The following is an 18,486-nucleotide window of genomic DNA, read 5'->3' as shown; positions in this document are numbered from 1 at the left end:
TTATATGCATTTTAAGCACGATTGTGGTAAAACTTGCCATCTTATGATCAGCATTAAACACTTTTGTATTTGAACAAAGGAAGTGTTACCATTGTCATTTCTGCCACCTACTGTACAGGAGGTGTCTATCCACGTCAGGCGGTTCTTATTCCAAAATGAATTGGCAGGAAGTACACAGAACAAATGCATACTGCCCAAGAACTGCTACCGTGAAACACAAATACATTAATAATACCAAGTGAAACATGTAAGTTATATTATAACTTATAATACTCTACTACAATAATACCAACGAACAAATATAACAAATGTATTTTATTGCTTAATAAAGAAATGCACTAAATATCCTAATAAATGACGCGACGACCACTACGCGCTTAACAAAAACACTCATACAATTTATGGTGGTTTTTAGAATAAAATTTGTTCACAGAAATAATACAAAAATTTACGCGTAATGTCAAAACACAATGCTTCATGTTAAAAGTCGGTATTGCATGCAGGCAGTTTGCAAGTGAACCTTGTTGTAAAAACATTAAAATAAGCAAAACAATTCATAATATAATAGAAAGAAAATTGCCAATTTACATCTGCCAAGAAAAGATTGCTCCTGTATTTCAGTTCCATATATAGCCAACTTCATAAAATAAAACAGATCTTAATGTTAAAAAAAAACAAGAATTTTCCTTTTGTGAGAATCAATTCATGATAGCTCCATATGTGTATAGCAACTTCGAATGTAATGTATTATAGCTAATGAAATTACTTTGTCCAAAGACTTGGGTTCCGTAGATGATTAACAAATAGAGAATAAACGGTCTTATAATTCTGAAGAACTTGCATATGCAGTGCACAAAAAAACATGATGTATTTAAAATATCAGAATCCAGCGAATATGTATGTATTGGTTTATCAGTTGACGAGCGATCATTTAAAAAAGTTGGCAGAAATGTTTACCGAATATGATGATTTTCTTTTCCCGCGCATAATCGATTTTCCGAGCAAATGATAATTATTAGGTTTTGCATGTTTATATTGTCTATACATCAAAATATTTGGGCCTGATATTAGACATTTACTCCCTCGGGATGTGATGTGTTCATGCAGCGCAAGTTTCCGGTGTGTGTTTTGTGGCCGGCAATTACTGTATTTCGTATTCAGGTTCCCGTGCTCTCTACAGTATTTCGGCTCTGTGAGTATTTTTTAAAATCAGAAGTCGGATTCCTGGAGCAGGGCAGAAAGAGTCGCAATAACATCAGTAAAGAGAAACAAAACAGTAAGATCGCACGAAAGACAAAAGCCATCGAAGGGATCCGTCGGGGGGAAACATGCACATTTTTAAAGTGGTTTGATGTGAGGCACAAAACAGCTCCTTCCTGACCGTCCCGGCCTTGGGCTGGAAGCGGCCTAGGTCCGCGGATTGGGGGCTGTCAGGGCCTGCGTTCTGCCCTCTGCGAGAGAAAAATACTCAGATTTTTTTAAATAAGGGAAACCACGCTGTACCGACCCTGGACGTCTGTTGAGGTAGTATATCAAAATCGCTTTGTGAATTTACAATTTTTACAGTCGCACACGATCCGTAGTTATTAAGAGTAATTGGCGCATGCGATCGTGTTTTATTGTAACTAACTAACTCGCTGTTTTATCAGGCAAGGTGGAACTAGCTAGCTTCCGTTTGCGATTGCTAAAAACGGTTAGGACAACGTAAGAACCAAATGCGGTGTCTTGCATGTTTTAGACATCTTGTTTTTAAGCGGCCGATCAAACCCAGTTACTGGGTATCAATCGGGTGCTGCCGAGCTAGCGGCCGGAATAAATGAAATAAAATGTATCCACATAATGGTGGCTCGCGGGTTGTGCAGAAGGTAACAAGGTTATGCTATTACGGTGTGATTTCCCCTGCTGATCGACAGCAATCTAATACGATTTAGCATCTGATATCTATATATTCGAATTATTTGATGGTATCAGATTGACCCCCTAGTGATATATTATTTTTGGGTTTTTTTTATTTGGACTTAAGAGTCGAATCCATTTTATGCAGTCGGCTGGCTATATATTTGATGAAGACGGCTGCGGCCGTGTAGATGTCGGATCTTTGTAGGGTTTATCTTGACCTTTATGTTCTTCCCCCCCCTGCAAAAGGTATTGTTTTGCAAACGGTGCAAGCCGCCGACCCGACGGGGGTAGGTGTCATTGGACTCGCGGAAAGTGCAGGTTTTGGGGGGTTGATTCAAACTCCTCCTTGTCGCGGTTCGTTCGGGAGAAACGCGCCGTCCGGTTCCCATTTAATCGAACCGGGGACCGATTCGCCGGCTGGTCGTTTGTATGTCAAAACCGCTGGGGCATCTGATGTGATGTTGAGCAGTTTCCGCCAGAACACCTAGTTTTTTGAAGATAGTTCCCTTTTCCAATAGAAAATGCCGCTTTATGTCATATTCGGACCATTTTGTAATGACTGTTCTATACGAATGGTTCCCTTGCATATTTATATCCTTTGAATTGGACAGAAAATGAGTATTTGCGTAAAATATATGTTGGAAAAGCAATATCGTTTAAATCCTGTATGCATAAAATGGGCGATCTAATTATAGCTAATCTGCCAGGAAAACCAAGGTTTCCTCATTTGCTTAAATCGTTATCAGACTAAAAGAAAACAATGATTCACGTCAGGAAGATTAAAGATTTTAATGTCTAACCTTAATCCCTTGTGATGAAAGGATGTTACGCTACTAGACAATGACAATAATATATGACAAAAAGCCAATTAGCTGCTTTTTGTTTGAATAGCAGTGGCGGGCTGCATTACGCCTAACTACGGCGGAGGCTACAGGAAGTGAGGCAGGGAAAACGCTTTCATTCCGAAATAGTCCTTGTGACTACAGAAGATAAGCCGAGCTTTGTGTAAAACTCTTTTCTCGGAGACTTTGCACTGGTTGCATTGGTAATGAGGTGATGGGCGCGTTGGGATGTCCTAGGCAACTCGCCGGTTGGCCGTGGCTTTTCGGACGGGCTGTCCGTACCATCTCAGGAGGGGCGGAGGTAAAGCCACATGAGAAGCTGTACCATGTTTCTCCTTTTGGGGGCCGTCTGCGTGGAAACGTTTTCAGTTCACCTTCAAAGAAACGCCGGTCTCCGTGGTGCTAGGAGGATAGAAGCTCGCCTGTGAAACGTATTTTTCTGTTCCCTTTCTGTGTGTTACCGTAGGAGCATGGGCGGTCAAGTTGGTCAACCGTAAGCGAGATGTTTACCGTAAAGACCAACTGACCACGATTTATTCCGTAAACAGAAGGCAAGAAACGTTGAGCTTCTACTTATTTGACGGCTACCTGTTGACCGTTTAAAGGTTATATTTAATACTGTTAGACGCCGTAACATTCATATTAGAGTACACTTTATAGTGGTGCTAAATAACAGAGCATCTATGTCAGGAAAATGTCCCTTCACACAGTTAAGGCTGCCAGTGGATTTGACCTGACCGTTACAGTAACATAGGCTAACATTCCAGACAGACGATGGAAGGATGGTCATCTGCATCCTGATTCTTCCAGCTACATGTCATGAACTATGTGCACAAAACCACTGCAGAGAATTCTGGGAAACGATTTGCCGTTTGAGACGCGGTTCGTGGCTGGTGCAGGGGAAATCCTGCTGACACGTGACCAGTCCAGTTCTGCACCTTTGAAGAGGATTTATTCACGTGTATGAGGAACTGTCTGAGTATCTCTACTGTGGCATGTTCACTTCTGCTCGGCATGTTCAAGTTCAAATGAATGGAGTGACGACGCAGCACAATGAATATAAATATCATTACATATATATAATATGTATTCAGTACTGTGCAGTAGTCTTAGGCAGTCAAAGAACATGTTTAAGCCTGTTTATCTTGGTAATAATTGTATATTTATTTTTTTATTGTGTTAATTGAGTAAACAAGAATTTTGTCAGTTATACAAAAAAGTTACTGATATCTTGTTCGATAGCTGCATGAACTCTGCCTTAGTTCCAGAGCCTCCTCTTTGGGGCACCTCAGCCATCCCATGTATTTGTGTTGCATTTCTCCACCCGCTCAATTAATTAATTAACTTGATTTGTTAAATGACTCGATGGGGTATTGATTGGCCAAACAAGGTGGGGTTTAGGGTTGAGTCAAAAGATACATGGGTGAATTGGATGGTGGCTGCAAAAACTGGTCACTTTAGGGGAGGTTTTGAAATGGATAAGCTTACACACTTTGACAGATAATATAGTTTTACAACAAACTTGAAAACAATTTAAATTTAATCTCTGTGGCTAAGACTTTTGAACTGTGTGTGTGTGTGTGTGAGCGAGCGAAACCCTATAGATCCTTTATCATATAGTTGCACTGAAGAGTAAGAGCAAGGTAGCCAACCAAGAGCTTGTGGAGACACCTTCAGGATTGTTGGAGAAGCATTCCAGGTGGCTCCATCTGGAAGCTGACTGAAAGAATGCAAAGAGTTTGCAATGCTGTCATCAAAGCAAAAGATGGCTTCTTAGAAGAGTGTAAATTTGAGAAAATTTTGAGATGTTGAACACTCTTGGTCCTTGTAATAGTTGATATGTATTCATCGTTTTGAGGCCTTTTACTATAAGGTAAATCACAGCTAAAACAGAGAAATGCATTAAAAGCATACTGTATGTATAAATACAGTGTGTGTGTATAAAACATGAGTAGGGAAAGTAAGACCGGAGTATTAAGAGTATTTGAGGTGCCATGGGGAATGAAAACAGGACATGGTAAATTATCATATATATATTTAAAATAATAAGTGGGGAGTGAGGGCATAATATATATAGTGAGTGACTGCTGACTGTTGTGTGTATGTAGTGTATAAATGAATACTGTAAGCAAGAGCAGAGTACAGCAAGAAGTAAGGGGGCCAAGGGTGAAGTATATTAGTATGAATATAACAGCATAATATAGTGGGAGAGTATATAAAGGATTAAAGGGAGTAATGGAAGCATACACCTAAAAGCATATTAAGGAGGAAATCGGCTAATGGTAGCATATATTCAGTGTCCAAGCCAGTGATGGGCTATTGGGTAATAATATATTTGTCTTCTTTCAGCAGAAGCTGTGTGAGCATCGAGGGAAGAGGGTGAGATGGATGGACATGAGCAGCAAATGCAGAACTTTTCTTCTCACAGTTTCTGACTTAAGTTTTGGTGAACTCTTGAGAACCCACTTGGTACCGTGGCACCGGACCCAAAGTACTAATCCGCTTGCACTTGGAAGTCAGGTCATTTGCTTTTGACTCGCCTTCTCCAATAGTGAACTGAGGAGTGAGAGGCTCAGCAGTGTGTCCCTGCCATTCACCGGCTGCTACGCCCCTCTGCCTGAATCCCCCTTTGCCTCCCATCCACCGATGATCCAAGGCTGCCCCTAGAATTCCTGAAACCTGAATCCCTACTCGGCAGTCAGGATGACGGAGGCGTGGCAGCAGCACGCTGTGGCCCCCCCCGTGGTGCACACCATCCCACCGGGGGCAGAAAGCGCACTGGGCTGTGCCGTGTACGGCATCGTCCTGCAGCCGGACCCCAGCCTCCAGCAGCAGCAGCAACACCAGCAGCCACAGCAGCACCAGCAGCAACAGGCGCCGCCCCAGCAGCAGCATGCCGTCCAGGCGCAGCAGCCCTCCCTGCAGGTAGGGGGCGATGGTGGGCACAAGTGCGGGGCCTGCGGCCACGACATCTCGCACCTGGCCAATCCGCATGAGCACCAGTGCATGGTGAGTCAGGACCGCTCCTTCCAGTGCACCCAGTGCCTTAAGATCTTCCACCAGGCCACCGACTTGCTGGAGCACCAGTGCGTGCAGGTGGAGCAGAAGCCCTTCGTGTGTGGGGTCTGTAAGATGGGCTTCTCCCTGCTCACCTCTCTGGCTGAGCACCACACGGCCCACAGCAGCGGCAACCCCATGAAGTGCTCCATCTGCGAGAAGACCTATCGGCCCGGTTCCTCTGGCAACGCCACGCCCACACCCTCCGCCACCAACCCCCAGCAGCCGGCGGCTGAGGGCACCGCCTCCGGGGGAGGGGCTGCTGTGGGAGCCTCTGCGCCCACCGCCTTTGAGGCCTCGTCTCCTGACCGGCCCTACAAGTGCTCCGTGTGCCAGAAGGGCTTCCGGCACTTGTCGGAGCTGTCACGGCACGAGCGCGTGCACACGGGTGAGAAGCCGTACAAATGCGACGCCTGCGACAAGAGCTTCAGCCAGTCGTCGCACCTGGCGCACCACCAGCGCACGCACAGTTCCGAGCGGCCTTACAAGTGTGCTGCTTGCGAGAAGAGCTTCAAGCACCGCTCGCACCTCGTGCGGCACATGTATGCTCACTCGGGAGAGCACCTCTTCAAGTGCAACCTGTGTGAGATGCACTTCAAGGAGTCCTCGGAGCTGCTGCACCACCAGTGCCAGCCGGCTGGCGAGCGGCCTTTCCGCTGCGCCGCCTGCGGCAAGGGTTTCAAGCGGCCGTCGGACCTGCGGCAACACGAGCGCACACACTCGGAGGAGCGCCCCTTCCAGTGCGACGAGTGCCAGATGAGCTTCAAGCAGCAGTACGCGCTAGTGCGCCACCGTCGCACGCACAAAGGTGCCGCGGACCGGCCCTTTAAGTGCAACCTCTGCGACAAGGGCTTCCTGCAGCCGTCTCATCTGCTTTACCACCAGCACGTGCATGGCATGGACAGCCTGTTCAAGTGTGCCTCCTGCCAGAAGGGCTTCAGCCAATCAGGAGAGCTCTTGCGCCACAAGTGCGGGGGGGCAGCCGCCGCTGCAGCTGCCGACCGGCCGTACAAATGCGACGTGTGCGGCAAAGGCTACAAGAAGTCGTCGACGCTGCAGCGGCACCAGAACTCGCACTGCTCCGAGAAGCCGCTCAAGTGCTCGCTGTGCGACCGCCGTTTCCTCTCCTCATCTGAGTTTGTGCAGCACCGCTGCGACCCGGCCCGCGAGAAGCCGCTCAAGTGCCCCGACTGCGAGAAACGCTTCAAGTACTCGTCAGACCTGCAGCGGCACCGGCGCGTGCACACGGGTGAGAAGCCTTTCAAGTGCCCCAGCTGCGACAAGGGTTTCAAGCAGCGGGAGCACTTGGCCAAGCACCAGAGCGTACATGCCCGCGAAGCGCAGTTCAAATGCGTGTGGTGCGGGGAGCGCTTTGGGGACCTGGGCGCCCTGCAGGAGCACACCGTGCAGCACACGGCCGAGGGTGGGGGCTACACCGTGCCCCCCTGCATATAGTGGCACCAGCTTTGCCCCCCACGCCTCCATCCCCATAAACTGCTCCACATGCCCTCTCTTCAGTCTCGTGCAGAGGTGCCAGGGATCAGCAACCAGTGTTCGGCGCCCATAGCCCCCACCCCATCCCCACGCCTCTGAAATTAGCCACGGATTTTCTCCAGGTGACGTGCGGCCGCGTGCCTGCTGGGGTGCATGAGGTCACCCTCACAACTCGAAGGAAAAGTGCACCCCCCCCCCATCCTCCCAATTTTTAAACGCGTCAGTTGCTTTGTCGACTGGCTGGAGTCACCACACGGCATCCTCTTCCATCTGGCCCACGACTGCTCCAGACTGGCATTCGGTTCCAGAACCGGGACTCGGGATCTCCTCCCTCAACCCTGTGCCCCCCAGGGCAGAATGCCCATGCGCTCCCCAACGGTCTCACTCCCCCATCAATGGGCCCCTCTGGAGCTCTCTCCTGTACTCCCTGAGGCACCGTTCTGACACCTGAGGACTGGTACCCATGTTTTTTTTGGTTGGTAAAGTGACTGAACTCTGACATTTAGATAAAATTTGTTTAAAATATGAAAGGTGCAAGGGGAGGGACAAGAAACTGAAACAGGCATTAGACGTGACTTTTTAAAGGGGACCTTCTGCCTTGGACCTTCACCTGGCCAATTATGAAGCTGGACCTGGACTCCTTACCGTGACACCAGGACCGGGGTACAGGGCAGAGTCAGTAAAGCCCACCCCTTCCATCTCTGCCCCCCCCACGTCTCAGGGGAAGGCAGGGGGATGGGGGGCGGAGCTGTCTGCGGACATCTTTACGCACCAATCGGAGCGACTCCGTCTCCCCGGAGTAACGGCTGTGGTCCTGGAACAACATTTGAAAGTGTCATAAATAGTTGTGAAATATTACTGTCATGTGCGTACACCCCCCCCCCCCGCCCCAATCCAATGATACCAAGCCCGCCCACCCACCCCCCCCTTCAAAACAAAAAAAAAAAAAAAAATGGGGATTAACCAGCTGGAGAGTCAAGGCCTTTGATGAATTCTCCACCATTTGCTATATAAGTAAATAAATAAATTTAAATATATATATATAAATACATATATATATATTACTTCTAATTTCTATCCATATATACAGTTGATACACTTATAGAGAACAGTCTATCTTTCCTGCCATGCCTGAACCTGTCCAAGGTCCCCGTGTTACTGTATGTACATAAAATAATGTATGCTAATATGTTTACAAGTCATGTAGTAGGACCTGCCTTGTGTGTGTTTATAAAATGCATCTGCTGTTGTGTCTGTAGCTACTTTTTCTTCTGTGTACTTACAGTTATTGTAGTGTTTTAAGGTTGCCACCCCTCCTCCGGCTGCTAAATCGCCCCTCATTTCAGTTGATGCCATTATATTCAGTGGAGTTGTGCTGCAGTTCTAGACCCCAATAGATTAACACTCTGTTTCACTGGAGGGTTGATGCCCAGGGATTTAGATGAAGCCTTGCAGACTCTGGGAGCCTGTCGACCATTTCCCACGTCCCCCCCCAACCCCCCTAAATGGGGCCCCTCTGGTCATCTTTAGCTGGGCCCAGGTGGAGAAGGTGACCTTTGCAAGCCTCAACTGGACGACACCGTGGCAGTGTGACACAGAGAGCAGCAGGTGGCGTAATGGTTAAAGAGCTGGACTTGAAAAGTTGCAGGGGGGGGGGGCTCTGATGTACCACTGAGCAAAGGGCTTAACATGAAATGCTTTGCTGAGATGACCTGCTCTGTACACAGGCACAAGTGTGACACAGGGCTGCGTTTAATTCACTTGTCTCGAGAGACCGGTGAGGATGGGTGGTGAAGAGCCATAGGGCCTCCCGACAGCCTGCCCTGCCCTTCTCCCTCGGTCTGTAGCTGAGGTCATCCGCCGTTCTCCCGCCATGTGAGGAGGATAAAGGAAATCACGCCAGCCACGATCACAGCAGGTCATGTGACCAGGATCTGCCTTGCTGTGCGGCGCACTGAAGCTGGGGGGTCATGTGACCTGGGCCCACCTCATTGCGCAGCACACTAGCGGGTGGGTCCCTCTCTCACAGCCAGTCTGACTCAGACAAGAAGGGAAACTGAATTAAAGTGATACTGCAGCAGTAAAGAGAAGAAAAAAACAGGGGCAGGGTCACCCAGTGATGTTGGTTTACCTTCATTTTGTTTAGTTTTTCCACCTAATGTATGATGGGGAAAAGCCAGGGCTTGTACTGTACTGAAATGGTGCTGGATCTTTCAGTTTATATTTAATGACGTTTAGCGATCACGTTCAGACCTGTCCCAGCCGCCTCTGGGACATGCAGAGGCTCGAGCCGTGATGGGTTTGGTGGTGAAGCCCTCTCCCCCCTGCCACAGACGTTCTCGGGAGGATCAGTTGCCCCGCCAAGTCCCCCACCCCAAAAGGGGGGTCATGAATCCCTTCGGCTCTGGGCCTGACGAGAGGCCATTTAGTTTCTTGTTCACTGTGCAGTCTGTCCTGTTGTTGTTGTTGTTGAGATTCCTATTAAAAATATGGGTATTATTTTGTTTTTTTTAAACTCCGAGCATTGCAGATACACTACAGGTCAAAAGGTAATTAGGTTAAAGGAAGTGTTTTTGTATTTTGCCAGTTTGTGTTGTATAATTTCTCTTTTTAAAATTATTGTTTAAGAACTTTATATCTATATTATGATTAGGAGTTTTAAGGGCTTTAGATAGTTGATATTGGATATGGTTGATTGACAGGTTGTATGGCGTAAGCAACATGACCTTTGACCTTTGACCTGGGCAGTGTGAAGGCCCTGTGCATGCACACAGTGTTAGCTTCTGTAACCTGCTGTTCCTTGTATATGTGCTTAGGAACACCCCCCCCGTCCCCCATTTAGCTTTTTTTTAATTTGTAGTTTGTGGAAAACATGGCAAAACCCTTGTGTGGCGATTAATATGTACATTCAAGCTAAAAAAAATAATCTGTATGTAGCATTTAATACACACAGCACTAACAAATAAAAATTTTTCATTAACGCCGTGTCGTTCTTATGTGACAGCAGCAATGAGCCTCCCCACCCACGTGAGCACGGTGAGTTTACACACACACACACACACACACACACAACATGACTATCATGCGGAGATTCTTAGCAGAGAACCTATGCTTGTTCAGAGTACAAATAGGAACTCCGATGGCACCTGCTTCATATGCTTCGTACGCTTTCTATGCTAATCGAGTTGCTTTACATGCACAAATTGACTTATACTATTCTGGGAAAAATACATTATAAAAATATGCTTTTTAAAAACATATTAATCAGTGCACACAATGTATATTTAAGTGTTTCATTAGGAAAAAATGATACCTTTATTGTCATTGTACAGGTGGCAACTAGCAAGTATAACAAAATTCAGTATATATTCAATGTGCATATATACGATCTTCAGTTCCTATGAGACATGAGGGTTCGTGCAGGAATCTATCTGGAAACAAGGATTCATGTATTCTTTGTTCATGGCATGAAACAGAAATACTGCTTGGGCACGGGCGGGTAATCAGAAACTGAGCCAAAGTAGTAACTCTGGAATTGTTGTGCTGCTACCATCTGTGTCAATGTGGCCATTTTCAGCCATTCTGTCCCCCCTCCAAATATTACAGCAGTGAAAAGAAGCTAAACCACAGATTAACCAGGCATTAGGCGTTATGTTTCCAGCATGAGGAGGAAAAGACCTTCAGAAATTGGGCGTGGTGTATCCCCTGTGGCCTGTACTACGAAGCGGGGTTCAGTCACTTTACCAACCAACTTGTCGGATTTAAGGTAGTCTGGGCAAAATGTAAGTGAACGAATATGAAGTCCATTTAAACTGTGGTACCTTAAATCCGACAAGTTACCCCGATAAGCCAGTAACCCCACTTCGTAGTACAGTGAACAGTCATGGTGTGGTCACAGAGTCCAGACTGGGCCCAGTCCATCCACGATTACAGCCCTTGGTGTGGGCCTTCAGAGCCATCTGCAGAGAGAAGGTGGGCTCAGTGTTGGTTTGGGATAAAATAACCCCTCTACCTCATCTAGTCCTGCTCCACAAGGCCCTTACCTGGGCAATGTCAGTCTTGCGCTCCCAGTTGTGCACGGTCTGCTCCAGCTTTCTGTGGGCCATCGTGACCTGGACGTACTGTAGCACATCAGGCACATTATACTCCTCCAGACGCCTGTGCAGCTTCCTGTTCAGTACCTCTGCCTTGGATCGCTCCTGCCAGCAGGGGGTGCCGGGGGGACACAAACACAACACACGGCCACGCAGGAGTCAATGGGCGCCTGCAGGTGTTGCTGGCCATCCTGTCCCTAGTGTGTTTCCTTACTCCCTGGGCTGCCGTATGGCTTGATGGTCCAACCATTCAGCCTGTTAAGCCACACGGTGTCCCAAGGATTTGGAAAACACACTAGGGACTGAGGGGCTACAAGATGAACAGGATGGCCAACGACACCTGCAGGCCAAATGGGGACAAGACACATGGGACAGGGGCAGATGGGCACCAATCCTTACAACATGAGGCACGGTGTTCTGTAGTGAACTGGAAAAACGAGTATAGTATATTATAGGGCCAGGCAATGTGTGATATTAATACCAACATCGCATGCTATGCACATGCAATTGTCACCGTGACAGTCGACAGTTGGTTTAAGATCAGGCTTTTCATATCTTCAAACTGTCTGGACATTATAGCACGGAAGGTTTAAGTTTCAGAAAAAAATTTTACTCTGTCATTTTCAATTTTGCTTAGTATATGTTTAATATATAGTTTAAAGTTTACCATTGCAACTTTCGCATGAGCTCTGCAAGACAATCATTTTCATCCTCCCTGTTCAAATCACTCATAGATGCATTTGCGAGAAATTTATTTTGAATTCCTTTATAGCTTAAATATATTGCAATATTTATCATTAAAAAAAATCATATTGTGATATTTTAAATTTTTCCAATATCATGCAACTTTAACATATTATAGCAAATACTTTTTTATTTCTTGTCATGCCACCCAGATCTTCTTCTGGTTCTTCTGATCAGATTACAGTTACAGCTTTGGTCTCCTAATTTGTCCACGTTGCCCTTATTATAACTTTTTTTTTTTAACTTCATTTATCATTGTTATCTGAGTTTGTAACCACACTTTTTCAAGATGGCGGTTGTATTTTATGTTTCAGAGGCAGGTAGCATAGCCATTCGACAATGAACATGTTTGCCAGTCCCACCCCAAAGTACCCAAGGAGTAGCCCAGCTGCTTTGGTAATTAGGTGCTGGCACAGGTACTGCACTTGAAATCAATGGGAAAAGGAATCTACTGATTTTTAGTACCAAAAGTTCGGTACCCAGTGCAGTGGAAAAGCGCCCTTTGAAGTCTGTGAGGGAACCATGAACCCACCTCTTCAGCCAGGACCATCTCAACCTGGATCTTCGCCAGCATGTGCCTGCGAGAGGCGATATCGTGGTTCAGTGACTCAGACTCGAGGGTGGCATCCTGGAGACATCTCTGTAATGAACATGACCAAATGCCATCAGTCACAAACCATAAAGTACGGAGCCCAAATGGAGCCCATTTGCAGTCACATGTGACCCACTGTGATCCTCATTTGGCCTTTTCTGTAAAATACAGTCCCTCTTGAAGCTCTGCTAAGCCAAGCTGCACCTGTTCATGCTGGACAGCAGGTGGCCTACTGGTTAAAGGCACAATAACAAAAAGCACTCAGCCTGACTGTCTCCAGTAAAGTAGCCAGTGTGCAACTCTAAGTCACTTTGTATATCAGTGTCACCTAAGCAACTGAAAATAAATATATATTGTCCATAGAAGAACATCACCTGACACCCCTAATCCTGTGGATTCGATTCCTAACCACAGCTTTATGTGTGTTTGCATGTTTTCCTCAGGTTTGTTGGGCATCTACTGGTTAATCTGGGTTTCTCCCACAGCTCAAGGACGTGTGGTCTGTTCGGAATGGTGAATGTGAGCCCTGCGACAGGCATGGATATTGGAGTGGTCTCCAGAAAGATGCTTGGAACACTGACCTTGGCTGAGCTTAACATCTGCATCACCTTCCCAGCTTTCAGTTTGAAGTGCAGCAGCTCCTGGTTCCGCTTGTTGTTGAGCTCCAGGTAGTCTGTGTTCTCGATCTTCAGTTTCTGGAAGTCCACCTTCTGCAGAGCCTCGCCCATCTCCTCCTTCTGGCGCAGCTGCATCCATACCTTCCTCTTGTGTACCTTTAGGGCAGCATTCATCAGCCGCAGCTTCTCTATCAAGGCGTCCTGCAGAGGGAATCGCTCATGTAGTGTTCGGACAGTACACACAGCTACATTACACCCAGCTACAGTACACACAGCTACAGTACACACAGCTACAGTACACACAGCTACAGTACACCCAACTACAGTACACACAGCTACAGTACACCCAGCTACAGTACACACAGCTACAGTACACACAGCTACAGTACATTACATTTATTTATCAAACACTTTTATCCACAAAAGATGTTTATGCAGGGTTAGATTGTCCCTGGAGCAGCTGAGGGTTAAGGGCTTTGCTCAAGAGCCCAACAGTGCCAACCCTAGGATTTGAACCAGCAACCTTCTGATCACAGGAATAGTGGCATAACCCACTGAATTAAATAAATAGGTCTTATTAAATAACCATTCAGTTTATTTAGGGCAAATATACTTTGAGAAATCTTTGGAAATATTATAAAAGCTGCATTCAGAATCTACGGCCTCAACCGCAGTCCTGTGACTAACCAGACCTCCCACTGACCTTTAACCTCATCCTGTCCTCGAAATATCGGGTGAGCTTCTCAGCCCCCAGCTTGGCGCCCCTCTTCTCCTGCGTTGCCTTGGCGATGTCGCGTTCAAACTCGCTCCTCATTTTCTTTATTTCTACCAGGCGGATTTGTGCCTCTTCCAGGTTAGCCTGAGGTGGGTGAGAAGTCAAACACAGCCCCAGGTACCTGTCAGTGCGCAGTGCCAGACAGCCCCAGGTACCCGGCAGTGCGCGGTGCCAGACGGTCTCTCCTCTCTCTTTTTGACGTTAAGGATTAATCACCTGTAAATCGTTCAGGACTCTCGTGGCATTAGCCTTGCCCTTCTCCAGGTCCGCTTTGATCTCCTCCAGCTCCTGCTGTGCCACCTCACACTTCTGCTCCGTGGTGAGCAGTGGCAGCTGGTCGCAGGCCGAGCTCCGCGCTTTGGAGTGCCGCTCACGCCCCTGTCAGGGAGCAGGCTGTCAGCACAACCGCTCAAGCTGCCCCCCATGCTGCAAGCTCACTGTGACAGGCACAATAAAAACTACTGTAAAGCAAGGGTCTTCAGCCTCTTTCAAACCTGGGACCCCTTGGAGGAGAGAGAGACAGAGGAGGGACCTCCTGTTCGCACATTATAAAATTGTGTTACAGATCAGGCCTGGCCTATATTTACATGAGCAACAACTATATCATCCTGTTTATTTATGAATAAATAAATGAAAATGACCCTATTAAAGTACAGACGCTCCTCTACTTACGAACAAGTTACGTTCCGAACGGCTGTTCGTAACTTGAAATGTTCGTAAATCATCATTCAACGCAAGTACAAAGAAGTAAGATCCTGGGAGTACGCACGCTATGCTGCTGCGTAGCGGGAGTAGCAGCCAGAAGTCGTACTAGGTGGAATTGGCGCGCAAGAAAAAAACTTTGATGTTGCGGACAGGAAACGGGAACCCAATGAACACAATTTGGACTTACAGTCCTCTGTTCGTATGTTTGAAAGTTCGTAAGTTGAAAGTTCGTAAGTAGAGGAGCATCTGTAGTTATTTAGTTTGTCTTGTGTTTTGCAGAATGTTTTTAATGGCAGCTCTAAACTTACCTTTTTTCTTAGACTTTTGAAAAAATGTCATCTTGTGATCATGTTTTGTCATGTACTGTTGTGTATTTTGCACTTATGTATTTTTACATTGTTTTTTTTTTTTGTTTTACTGCATTTAGTTTTGTACAGCACTGTGAGTTTTCCCTGTGTGTGAAAGGTTCATAATAAACTTTACTTACTTACTTGAAGCTTACAATATGATAATTATAAACATTATTAATTGAAACTTTGTAATTGCTACATTACATTTTTGTTTCACTTCACAGATTTTAAAGTGTGTACATGGTTCAGGTTTCTTTTTTTGTTAGAATACAGGAACTTAAAGTACCAGTACCAAATTGAGGGAAACGGACTCAGTGTCTATGGTGCAGTGGAGGTTATATACAGTATGTATATGAACATACAAATAAATAAACAAAATGGACAAATTACAATATTACCACATGCATAATCATTCTATTTCGTAACACCTTAGTAATAACAATGTAGGTCACTGTTCATTAACACAGCGCTTATTCAGCGTACATAACGTTTGTCTCTATTGTCCCAGTGGGACACCAGTACAACAACATTTTAACTGAATTTAGAGCAGAGGTGGAGATTTCAGGTCCAGAGAGTACAAATCCAGACCAAGATTTTGATTCAACCAACCAGTTGAGTACTCTGTGACTGTGACTCTTTATACTCAACTGGTTGGTTGAAACAAAATCTTGGTCTGGATTTGTACTCTCTGGACCTGAATTCTCCACCTCTGATTAAGACTCTGAATGACAACCAAACGATCATGTTTAATCCATAGAGCAGTTTGCAGTGATTTCCAGTGGCTTGACTTATTACTGGTTTGAGTTTGTATAAAATTTATTTGTAGACATATTTTGTAGAATTTCACACAAATCAGTTTGTCATTACACAAAGATTCACGGAGCCCCTGCAGTTCCTCCTAATAGCCCTTGTTGAAGACCCTTCACTAAACGTATTTTAACCACATTTAAATTCAGACCCAGACAGCATTTAACCGCTCCCGTTACCCTCTGAGAGTCCACTCCAAAGTGTTCCGACTCCAGCTGTGAGGCAAGGCTCAGCCGGTTGAGATGTTGCTCAAACATCTCATTCTCCAGCTGGAGGGCAGCGTTGGACCTCCTACAGGAATGCAAAGGGGGTGTCATGGTAGACACTCTGATGCTCCACTCAGGTGCTCCACTTTGACCAAGTAAACCTAATTAAATTACATTTCATTATTTTTAAAAAGTCAATGAGATATTGATTAGCCATGTGAAGTGATAAAAATACACGGGTGTGTTGGATGGATGCTGCAAATACTGGGGTGACTTTAGGGGAGATTCTGAAATGGCTAAGCTGACAAACTTTGTCAGACACATTTTTATACAACATGAAGATCATCATTTTCTTTGACGGTCTAAGACTGTATTAAGGGACCCAATAAGGAATAGGGACACCTGGTCCTGTTAAATGACCTCACATGGCTTGTCTGACCCAGTGGAGTGGTAATCGCCCCTAGTGACTGCCATGAGGTGACAGACCAAGGGTGGTGGAATCATCCTATGTCTTCCTCCTAATAAACAGCCCTCCAGGTGTAGAAAAACTAGTGAAAGATGACGCAGATATTTTGTGGTTAATTTTTAGGCCATACTTTGTGGTATTTAGCATCTGTCCTGTTATGAGTCCCTCTGTCCCTGTCGGTGAGCTTTGACTTGCGGCCAATGTTCTTCTTTGCCGTTGTAGCTTGTCTCTGTTTAGCGTATGCGGTCATGATTTTTGAGGCTGCTCCCCTGCACACATTAAATCATTTTGCAGTTTTGGGCACAGACTCTTCGGTCCCTTAGTAAGTCTGCTAATAGTCTGCTTTGAAAACTCAGATATTACTGTGTTGACTGCAGGGGTGCAGCTACCCACTGCCCTCTAATGTCCCTGGTTGATTGTAACACCCAGTGTGTAGTAATACGTACTCAGTAGGTCTGGACAAACATCAGGGTCCTATTACATCTCAGGAAACTTGCCTATAGTGCTCCCAGATAGCTTAATCTGCCCCTGGACACACCTCTTTTATACCTGACTTTTACTGTTAGCTGGCAACTGTGTAGCTGCGTGTGTAACTGTGGTTAAGTTACTTCAAAGTTACAGTCTTCGATGTGGTGTTTCCGTCATATTGTTCACCGCCCGTATATTATTGATCCCAAGCAGGACATTCTGGTGCTACAGCAGCATAAAACGCACAGTGCATGCAGACAATACAGACAGTGCAAAAAAACAGATATAGATGTATAATAAACAAATAAAAGATTCATGAGTAGGACTTCTGATCATTGTGTGCTTGGTTTAGTAGTAAACTTCACGTGTATTTTATGCATGGTTATATACCAAGACTAGTAACACGCAGAAAAATCAGACCGGATTGTTTCTCCTAAAGTTTGTTTTGCTGGAATCACTTGCGCCCGTTTTACCTGAGTTCTTCCGTGATGTGAACAAGTTGTTGTTTCTCCATTTCTGGAACTTCGGTGCTGAGCTTGTTCTGCGCCATGGTTACCAAGGTAAACACTCCGCGAGGCCCAGCAAGACCAATTGGATTCAAGAAAAATGTTTCATCCTCGACACTCATTGGCTAAAAAACCCCTCCAACTTAACTACTATTTACTAACTACTAATTACTATTTAAGACACTGCCACCGTATTATAGTTACCTCTGTTAAATAGTGAAATGTTCGGTTCAATTTACAGAACCGACTCTATCGAACTGTTCGTTTAAATGAATCGAGCGTTTGATTAAAAGAATCGGCGGGGGCCGTACATGCTCATGCTGCTGCACTTTCTTAAGTTACTTTTAATGAAACTGCATGTTCATTAAACTGCAGGCGGTATTAAAATACAGGGGGTAAATATTTTTCACTTTCAGTACATCATTCAGTAAATTACATGTTTATTATAAAATAGGCTTTGTGTTAATGATTTCGCCAAATTGTAGGCTAATGTAAGTGTTCTAAACATGTATATGTGGAAGCTATAGGCTCAGCTACGACGTTTGTTAGGTCAGGTGTACTGTATTAAAACGCATTTTCGCTTTACGATGTAGGTTTGTCGGAACGTAACCCCTTCGTAACCCGGTAATCTCCGAGTATTGTGAATGTATATCGATCGCATCAAGTCTAATTAAAATGAAAGACAATCACCTTAGCAGGCTTTAGCGTTTTAAATATAAACAAACAGTTCACAAGCTTGACAAAATCTTGAGCTTAAGAAATTTGCAAACGTATAGTCAGAAATACTTGGGTCGCGACCCCCGGGTTGAGAATCGCTGATTTTCATTTCTTAATGTTGACCTCCGCGCTAAAAGGGGGCGCCAA

The 18,486-nt window shown here is 45.5% G+C and overlaps 2 protein-coding genes across 8 annotated transcripts; one reads left to right on the top strand and one right to left on the bottom strand.

Annotated features, from left to right (window-relative positions):
- Positions 1-171: 171 nt before the first annotated feature.
- On the top strand, positions 172-8,166 carry znf319b (zinc finger protein 319b). 7 transcript variants are annotated; one of them, XM_023841677.2, is made up of 2 exons: positions 172-247; positions 5,091-8,166. In XM_023841677.2, exon 2 carries the CDS (start codon positions 5,445-5,447, stop codon positions 7,251-7,253), a length of 1,809 nt encoding a protein of 602 aa, XP_023697445.1. In that variant the 5' UTR covers positions 172-247; positions 5,091-5,444; the 3' UTR covers positions 7,254-8,166. The 7 variants fall into 7 exon arrangements, with proteins under 7 accessions (XP_023697445.1, XP_023697443.1, XP_023697444.1 ...); XM_023841675.2 differs by lacking the exon at positions 172-247 and adding an exon at positions 1,099-1,192 and having other exon boundaries at positions 5,094-8,166; XM_023841676.2 differs by lacking the exon at positions 172-247 and adding an exon at positions 1,100-1,192.
- Positions 8,167-10,610: 2,444 nt separating this feature from the next.
- cfap263 (cilia and flagella associated protein 263) lies at positions 10,611-18,275 on the bottom strand. Its single transcript, XM_023841692.2, has 8 exons — positions 17,590-18,275; positions 16,156-16,267; positions 14,331-14,492; positions 14,043-14,198; positions 13,304-13,540; positions 12,663-12,770; positions 11,336-11,491; positions 10,611-11,251 (listed from the first exon to the last, which is right to left on the bottom strand). The coding sequence occupies exons 1-8, from the start codon at positions 17,742-17,744 to the stop codon at positions 11,174-11,176; spliced, it is 1,164 nt and encodes a 387-aa protein (XP_023697460.1). The 5' UTR covers positions 17,745-18,275; the 3' UTR covers positions 10,611-11,173.
- Positions 18,276-18,486: the final 211 nt, after the last annotated feature.

The sequence above is a fragment of the Paramormyrops kingsleyae genome, chromosome 13 (assembly GCF_048594095.1).
Source record: "Paramormyrops kingsleyae isolate MSU_618 chromosome 13, PKINGS_0.4, whole genome shotgun sequence".
Lineage (NCBI taxonomy): Eukaryota > Metazoa > Chordata > Actinopteri > Osteoglossiformes > Mormyridae > Paramormyrops > Paramormyrops kingsleyae.
The sequence above is the reverse complement of the archived record's forward strand: the minus strand, read 5'-3'. Positions and strand labels throughout refer to the sequence as shown.